The following is an 8943-nucleotide window of genomic DNA, read 5'->3' as shown; positions in this document are numbered from 1 at the left end:
ACAAACTTTTTGGCCAACCCAATACATCTGTAACAGACAAAAGAAAAAAATAGAAATAAACATGAACCGTTCAGAATGACTTTCCTCCAGGGTTTCTCATACTCCTACATTCTTTATTCTGCCTGCGAGGCCCTGACCACTCCTTACCCAGGCCATTTCTCAGCCCTGTGTTCACAGAAAACAATCTTGAAGGATGGGGTATGTCTCCCTTTGGAACAAAGAGAAGGCTTTCTAGAAAGCAGTGGGTTCCCCAATTTCAGCGTTCCTTTCCTGTATTTGCAGCTTCTTATAATTGTTCCTTGCATCTAATGCACACTCGGGATGCGTTTGATGTAAGGAATAAAGGACAAAGAGCAGATGATTAAAAAAATCACTACCAGGAATGAATTTTCCAACTATTATATCTGTGACCCTTGATTATTAAAAAGCAATTAACTTTAATAGAAATAACATTCATTTCTCAGTGTTTACTATGTGCCTGGTGAATTCTTTATTTCTTATGTTATTTTACCACTGGCAACAAGGCTTTAAGATATGCAATCATTTTTTTCATCAAGAAATGCAAAATAAAAAAGAATCTTCAAAGAAAAGGGCCCAGCAGATGCTTGCTTCTGATATATACACAATATAAATCTCAGGAAGATTCTGTCATAGCAAAAGGACTGCACAGGATTGGGCAAATATCATTTATTATGCATTATGCTAGGGCTATTTGTACCTCATAATTCTTGTGAAAGTGTCTTTACCTTGGCAAGAATCGACGCTCCAAATACTATTCCAAGTCCCAGTGTATGAAATCAAAGTCAAGACAGATGTCCAGATAAAAGTTTTAAAGTAGCACAAGCATGGATTTGACTAAGCCAACAACCCTGTTTCTTTATTGCTAAGGGTCTGAAGATGGTAGTTCCCCGGTGTCAGGCTCTCAATCATGACTTCTAGGACTTTTTCCACTCCAGGCATTTAGAAACTTCCTCTTTTCCAGTTTTTCCTGGGGATCAGTGGGACTGGACACACATCTGAAATCTGAGGACTGCTGATCGGCCTGTAAGAACCAAGAGAGGAAGGTGATGTAGGGAAGACAATTAAGTGAGGGAAAAATGCTAGGGTCAAAGAAAACTAAGCTGCCTCGGTAAGAAAATGTGTGTAATCCAAGCCCACTGTTTCTCGCATTTTACCTCCTCCCCTCCAGGAGCTGCGTCCCAAGAACTCCCAGGGTAACTAGGCAACGACGTTGCCGTGGTAACCCAGGAAGCTTAGAGGGCACCAGCCGGTATCCTGGGGCAGCCTTTCCGTGTCCGGAGCTGGCCCGGAGGGTGGGGGTGAGGGAGTGTCAAGCTCTCGCGAGATCTTCGTGGGGGTGGGGGTCCTTGGCAAGCGTCTTCGACGTAGCTCCTAAGGACGCTTTGGACCTGCCCAGGGCAGGGGCCGAGAGCGCATCGATGGCTGCTCAGCGAGAGGGGATCACCCCTCCCCTGCGGGTTCTGGAAGAAGCACTGGGGTTGGGCTTGACGACTGCAGGGGACGTTGAGGACGCGGTGGCCGCGGAGGGCACCTACTACCTGGAGCGTATCCTTCCCGTGTAGGCGCGGCCCCCGGTGTCTGCCGCGGTAACGGGTGTTAGGGGTGAGGGCCGGGGCTGCCCACTGGGGGGCGCTTTCTGAGGCTGGGGACCGCGGAGCGGCAGAGACACCTGTTGGACCGCAGGGTGGCGTCTCTGCCACCGCAACCCCCCAGTTTTCCACCGACTGTTAGATGGTTAGGCTGCCGCGTGGCTTTTGGAAGTGACGTTGGAAGACCTTCAGGAGTTTCGTGCTTAGTAAACAATCAGTAAACTTTGCATAAAAGTTTCGTGTGAAGGTCGCACAAGTAGATCCAAGCTTTCTTTTGGCTTAGTGGTTTTCCTAAATAAGCCCCCAAACTTTCAGATATTCTGAACAAATGCAGTCAAGAAAGTTAGCAGATTAGGGAAGAACCTCTGCCTTTGGGCTTTTAACGACCTCAGGCTCAGAATATCCAACCGTGTCCAATGCTTCAATGATTTATTTTGGTAGCATTAATTTCCTGGGTAGTATCACTTTAGGCTATTTAATAATAATAATTACTTTTTTCCCCCTTTAGCAACTAAATGATAGCCTGGTGAGCTGACAGGGCTCAGACAGTCGTGTTGGGGGAAAAGCCAGAAAGTGATGAGCAATTATCAGTGGAAACAGCAGTAAAAAATCGAATAGCCATATGTGGATAATTAAGTTCACTATTGGGTAAAACTTTGGAGCTCCCCTCGTCTAGGCAGAGAGGGGGACAATTCATGAGAAAAAGATGCCTATTCCTTTCTTCAAGCAGGAAGGAAGGAGAGATGATTTATGTGTTTTATTCTTAAAGTAACAAGGAAACTCCAAATCTACCTTATATTATTTATTCATCTATTTATTTAGTCCCACTGTAGTCCCTCCAGCTCTAATTCATGACTTCTGGACCCAGTGACGTCCGTTTGGTGACCTTTGGCAGACTGATTAACCCCTCCTGATTCACTTTCAGTGCACATCTCTGCTACAGGGCGCTTTGAGGGGCTAAGTTAAGAGATCAAAGAAAGTATGTAGTATTTCACTCCAGGCGAACATGGTTTTTCCAGGTATACAAGTTGGAATAGTTAGAAATTGATTTGAGTGGAATGTATGGGTGCTTTAGTGTCTTAAATGAAGTTTTATACTCTATTTTTATAGTTCTAACAAATTTTTTTTAGTAATGGTCCTTTTTAAATTAAATAGAAGCCAACATTTCTTTCAGAGCTATGTATATCAAGTATAAAGCTACCCAGTATCCTTGCTAGTGAATGATAACCAGACATCTTAACGTTTTTGTCTGTATTAAAATGATTTCTGTAACATGTAGTATAATTGGTAATATGAGACAAACACAATGAGGCAACTTTTTGCAAACATTTTTGTGAAATAAATGGTGGGAGTGCAATGTAGCACAGCTGTCGGCAATGACAATCATGTTCACTTAACTGGCCAGGAGATCGCTGAGTCACAACTGCCAACACCTGGCATTTTGCACAAACCTTTCTTATGAAGACTTCTCTTGAACACCACGTTTGCAAATATAAGCAGCTCCCACTTTTCAGAATTTCATTATCTAGTTTGTGAATTATTTAGGCTCTTTGCTTTTCTTTCATCCTTCTTTGCCTGACTGACTACTGTTTTGGGTTTCAACCAGAGTAGTCAGGGAATAACAGAGCTAAACATTTAACCAGTCAATTTTCCTATATTCAATGCAAGTAAGAGCTATAGTCAACAGAGAGACTTTAACTCTTAGTTAAAATGAGGTTGGAGGATTACTACTGAATGCCAATTATCCCTATATCCCTGGGCTCTCTTAACATGCGTAATTAAGAGTTGACTGTATAATGTTATTTGACATTGTTTCCTAAGGCAATTATGATAGTTGCTGAAGTGAGACTTGCTTGGGTTGAAAGTCCTTAGCTCTCAGGTAATTTAATTGAGCTATTGCAGTGGATAAAGAAAAGTGATAATATGCACAAATGAATTAGAAATCTGATGTTCTCTACTTTGCACATACACCTTATCGCTTCCAATTTCCTGCGTTTGGCGTTGGACTTCCATGTTTATGACTGAACAGGTGCTCCTAGAACACTAGACAACAAGCTATCAGTATGGAGCAAGGCTTGGAAAGATGTTGACTAATTCCCCAGGAACTCACCCTTTTCTTTGCTGTTAAACATTTGGACATAAAGAACAGGCACACACTCATGTGGCCCAAACCAGAAACACAGGCAGGATCCATCACCGGGGCAATGGCTTCACTGAAGTCCCCACACTCTTCTTTACAGCAGTGTAGAGAGTGTGTTCACGAAAGATTTCTTACCCCTGAGACACCGCTCCCTTGCAACCTCCTAGCTGTGATAGGGCCATTGTTTCTTTTCCGACACACTTCACAATATCATTGCTTTTATGTTTTAAACTTCCAAAAGATGAGACACAAACTTACATGAGGTAGTCCTTATTTCATTACCACCAGAGCTTTAAGAAATCTGGTTATGGAGTGCATAAATCCTCTGCAGGGCTCTTTATAAGAAAGATACTGGCAGCATGTGGAATGTAAGGCTGGATTCTAACTAAGCGATCTGAAAGGGGCCAAATAGGGGTCTCTAGAGTTTATAAAGAAGGTTGGTGGTTGTCTTTTGTGAATGAGTCCTCTGTTAGGGATCAGCAGTCTGGGTGGTGTTTTCCATTGCAATTGGGACCATGGGCTGCCTATCAATGCACGGTTGTCAACATTTGGGCGTGCCTGCTTCCCATGCAGGCTGGAATGAATGCACTAAGAAAGCTAATGCTTCATTGATTTTGTTGCTTCCCGTCCAGAGAAAGACCTTGGTCGAGGAAGAGCCATGGAGCACGTGACTCTAAGATGTGGTGGAGCCCCGAGTGTTGTTTTTGTTATCTCCTCTCCGCTCTGATTCGCTGCTCCCCTAACTAGGTTTTGATTATTATGTCATCTTTCCAGGCATTCTACCTCTAAAAATGTGGCTCTTTAGAGTATGGACATATGTTTTCTGGCCCCTGAAGAGGTGTCCTCTGGCCCCAAGAGCAATCTCTGAACAGCGCTTGCTGAGAGTTGAATGCGTTAAGCCAGTCCTTTGAGGCAGCTCCAAAATTAGCTGTTTCTGAAAATTCAAAATTAAGGTTTCCAGACCCTGAAACATGGTGATCATGTTAAATTGATAGCCACCTAAGAGGCATGGTTGTCTTTTTAAGTGACATCCTAGCTCATCTTTCTTTTCAGTGGTATAATATTCACCAGTAACTTTGTTTAATTAAAATTGAATTTTCATCATTTAAAAATATTTTATTCCTTTTAACATTAAAAACATCTCCCTCTGTTATGTTATTTCCCTGGAATGTTTATAGTAGTGAGACGATATTCATAAAATCCTTAATAAGCATATGTACTCAAGCTATGCATTTCTTATCATCATGGAAAACTGAATTTGCCCAGGGGGGGCTTAGATGTACCCTACGTATAGTCAAGTAAAATGATAGACAATCTGAATGTAAAATCTACACCAAGAGGCATGTTACTAAACTCATGTGCTGAATTTTATATGCAGGCAAGTCATAGGCTATTTGGAGAGAAAAAGGGTGTTCTGTGTCCTCTAGTTCAGGCAAACTTTAATGTGCATGTGAGTCAAAGATATGGATTTTTTCTTCTTAATGTTTGTATTGGGATGGCACCGGTTAATAAAATTATACACTTAAGGTGCACAGTTCTACAGAACCTCGTCTGTACACTGTATTGTGCTCACCACCCTAAGTGTCTGTCCTTCACCGTTTATCTCCTCTGTACCCTCTTCCGTCTCCCTCCCCCTCCCCTCTCCCTGTAATCACCACACTGTTGTTCATGCCTGTGAGCTCTTTCTCTCTCTCTTTTTTCTTTTTGCAACAGAATGGATGGACCTAAAGATATAATCTTTAAATGAAGGTTCTAATTCAATAAGCCTTGGTCAGGGCTGAGATTCTGCATCACTAACAAGCTCCCAGGTGCTGCTGGTAAGAACTGCAATAGGAATAGCAAGCCTGTATATAAAGGTTAATATCTTAACCTTTAACCTTTATATTTTCAGATAGAGGTTACAGTATGCGGAGTTGATATCTTTGGCTCTCCTGGATTACAAGTTGGAAAATGCACACCACTACCTAACTGTGAGAACTGCGAGTCTTTAAGTCGAAAGAGACTTGTTTTCCAGTTTCCGAGGCAGAAGACATGCAGGAGCTGTCTAGGGCAAGGGTGGCCACTACATTTCCATTCTTGGCAGTGCTGTTAAGATGGTAGTGGCTTCCTGGTAGGTGGCGTTAATAAGAATTCTGAGACCTAATGAAGTCGTGGGGAGAAAGAAGACTGCAGGGAGCAAACAGCGGGGAAATTGGCAGCAGACATGCCAGTTATTTCCTGTCCTTGGTTTATATTATTCAGTTAACTTACTCTATTTAAACTGGAATTCCTAAGAAAGGGCACATGACTGTGGTGTTTGCTGTTTACAGTACTTTTTTTTTTGCAAATTTCAATTTAGTAAGTAAAATGTTGATTATAGAGGACCCAGCCTGGATGTTAGCCGCTGTATACATTGGCTCTGCAGTGATGGCAGAGATTACAAAGCAATTTCTGGCTGTAGCAGCTTTGGGAAATCATGTAAAATATAATTAGCTATATGTTTCCCTCCAGTTCTTTATAAAGATGCTGCTGCTGGCAGGGATCACTACGTATAAATGCAATAGTGGAAGAGACTAGTGTGAGAGGAACTTTGTATGTTGCTTATATCTGAAAATTGTCTGTTGCTTTCTGGCTGTGGTCCGTTTCCTGAACGTTGGGACAGCGTCGTACCAGCTGGCACCTGAAGCCTTGCTCCATTAGACTCGCTGAAACACTGCTCCGAGGCTTCTTGTGGTGGTGCCTCCTGTAGCACTGTGATGCGTTTAGGGCTCCCTGGCAGTTTCCATGGGGGTGTATATTGGCCTGCTTTCTGATAGGATCTAGGAGGTTAGGATCTAGGAGATCAGGATCTGGTGAAGATTTGGCTAGTGCAAAAGGTCCCAATCAGTTCATCCATGGCAACTGAGTACCAGGATGTTGATTCATACTGTGCAAACTCACAAATACTGTTAAATTCCTTTCAGGGCAAGTGGAGATGTGGTGGAGCGGGACCCTTGGTCTGAGTCCAGAAGGTGACTCTAGGGCACAGAACCTGCCTAGGACGTATGCCTTGTGGACTGTGGCTGCAGACCCAGGAGGAAAGGGGAGTCCCAGACAGGGCCCTGGCGAAAGCAGATTTTGGAACCAGGCGCGGTATTAAATGTCAAGTTAAGGTCAAATAGTCAGAAAGGGAAGAACCAGATCTAAGGGGAACAGAGTGGGAAACAGTGAATTTCAGAACTGGAGTTCTGTGATGTTCTTTGAGGGAAGACTAGGTAGATAAAGGGAAGGGAGTTTTGTAAGGGCTCAGAGTCAGCTTGGCATTAAGAAACTGATTGTAAGCCAGATGCCAGCTTATTATTCTGCAGTGGAAAAAAAACTGTGCTGGAATTGTGGCCAGCTTAAATGTAGGGACATCCCCCGGAGAATAGGGTCACCTAAGAGATTAGATTACAGATGAGAAAGTTTCCCAGTGAAAGTATTGTAGAACCACAGTAAAGGCTTCAGCTTTCAAGCAATTCTGATGAATGATCTATTTCCACTCTGGCAATTCTGCTTCTAAGGTAGTGCCTTTCACACTTGGTATTCTGTCAGATTCTGCTTCCTGCTGTTGTTCTGGCTGTCCCAAGGGCCAAGGGGATCAATATCTGTACAATCCACAATGTTCTCTTCATGGGAAACTGGAGGTGTAATTTATTCATGCTTTGAAACCAGAAATTGCTATATATCTGCTGAGAAACTCATCTGTTTTCATTGGATGGATATTGAATTGGTGTCTGCTTACATCTCCCTTTTCACCCTGGCTGCTGGGAAGCTTAGGGTCAAATCTGTGGCTTAGGTTTAACCCAATTTATGAGACCTATGGCATATACTGCATCTTTACCTTTATCCTACTTCTACTATTTCCCTTTCTCTTCTAATTTGCATATTCATTTATTTTTATATTTTGTAGTGTATGCATATTTGCAAACTACCAGAGAATCATTTTGGGATTTGTTCATGCATTTGTCCGTGTATTGCTGACCATCTAGCCAGATAGGCAGATGCATACCAACATACACAGAACTTTTATTTCTTCAGTAGCACTGCAACGTCGCATTTCAACTGAGTTGTTTCTGGGAAGATTTTCGGTGCAAGTTCCTATTGTGAATACTAAAAATATCCATCAGGAGGATACCAGTTCCTGTTTTGGATATTTGTCCTTTTCCTGATCCTTTGTGTCACTAATCTCTTGCCCTTGGTTAATTTAATTTTGGGGTCTGCAGCCTTTTTGTACTCCTCCTTCCTTTAAGGTCTTCACATTGATCTCTTTAAGTGATTTGATTTAGCTGTTGTTATTATAATTCTTACGAGTTTGGAAAATAAATAGGTGAGAGTTTATATTACTTGGGATACTGGCAAATATTGCATGCTCCTGTTTCACTGTAGAAATAGGACGGTGTACTAGAAAATTCTTGGCATTTGTATTGAAGAAACTTGTCTTTGTTACTTATAGCTGTGTGATTTTAGGCTAATCTTTTTGATTCTATTTTTTTTTTTAAATTTTAGAGATGACTGTATCTGCACCATTCAATCTCACAGGGTTGTTATGAGAATAAATATGGCTGTGTTCCACATGGCAATACTTTTTAAGCTTTACAAAATGGTAGTTATTTTTTCTTAGTCTTCTTTGGTTGTGTGGAAACAGAATATTTTACCAGTGATAAAATCCTTCGCTTAGAGTATTTTCTGGGTAGAGTATATAGGTGGTGTTAGATATTTCCAAAGCTTTTAGAACAGTTCACTTTTCCCCTCTACATATCACTATGTTTAATAACCTTTACTTTCATGTTCCTTCCTCACAATCTAGGCAGCAGCTGGTCAGTTTACAGTTATAGAATCTATCCAGATCATTATAGAATACTTACTTTTTTATGGTATGAACAGCGGTGAAGGATGACCTTGCTCTTCTGGAGATCTGATGGCAGATAATTGCATACAAAATCAGTTTCTGGTAGTTGTCTTTCATAGGGAAACGTACTTTTCCATACAAAAATAGGCTGACTTCCTGTATCTGATAATCAGGAACTTTTATCTCATTAAGTAAAAATATGTCAGATAAATATAAATGTAGAAAAGGAGGAAAATTAAGACTATCTTTTATCCATTCAGCTTAACATATGGGGGAACTGAGCCGCGGGAGACTTATGAGACTTTTTCCACAGATACTCTCTGTTTCCAGAACATGGAAAATAG

At 41.7% G+C, this 8943-nt stretch overlaps 1 protein-coding gene and 1 long non-coding RNA gene across 8 annotated transcripts in view; one reads left to right on the top strand and one right to left on the bottom strand.

Moving 5' to 3' along the window:
• Positions 1-815: 815 nt before the first annotated feature.
• LOC118499998 lies at positions 816-1326 on the bottom strand. The gene is made up of 2 exons (XR_004902518.1): positions 1176-1326; positions 816-1042 (listed from the first exon to the last, which is right to left on the bottom strand). It is a non-coding gene; the product is annotated as an uncharacterized LOC118499998 (long non-coding RNA).
• A 14-nt stretch (positions 1327-1340) lies between these two features.
• SPAG16 (sperm associated antigen 16) overlaps positions 1341-8943 on the top strand; it is a 738021-nt gene continuing 730418 nt past the window's right edge. For 3 of the 7 annotated variants that reach the window (XM_036022886.1, XM_036022885.1, XM_036022890.1), the window contains exon 1: positions 1341-1566. In XM_036022886.1, the coding sequence (XP_035878779.1) occupies positions 1440-1566 (127 nt within the window). In that variant the 5' untranslated portion in view covers positions 1341-1439. The remainder of the gene's footprint in view (positions 1567-8943) is intronic. The other 4 variants (XM_028509493.1, XM_036022888.1, XM_028509494.1 and 1 more) reach the window with 4 other exon arrangements.

This window comes from Phyllostomus discolor, chromosome 4 (genome assembly GCF_004126475.2).
Source record: "Phyllostomus discolor isolate MPI-MPIP mPhyDis1 chromosome 4, mPhyDis1.pri.v3, whole genome shotgun sequence".
Taxonomy (NCBI): domain Eukaryota; kingdom Metazoa; phylum Chordata; class Mammalia; order Chiroptera; family Phyllostomidae; genus Phyllostomus; species Phyllostomus discolor.
The sequence above is the reverse complement of the archived record's forward strand: the minus strand, read 5'-3'. Positions and strand labels throughout refer to the sequence as shown.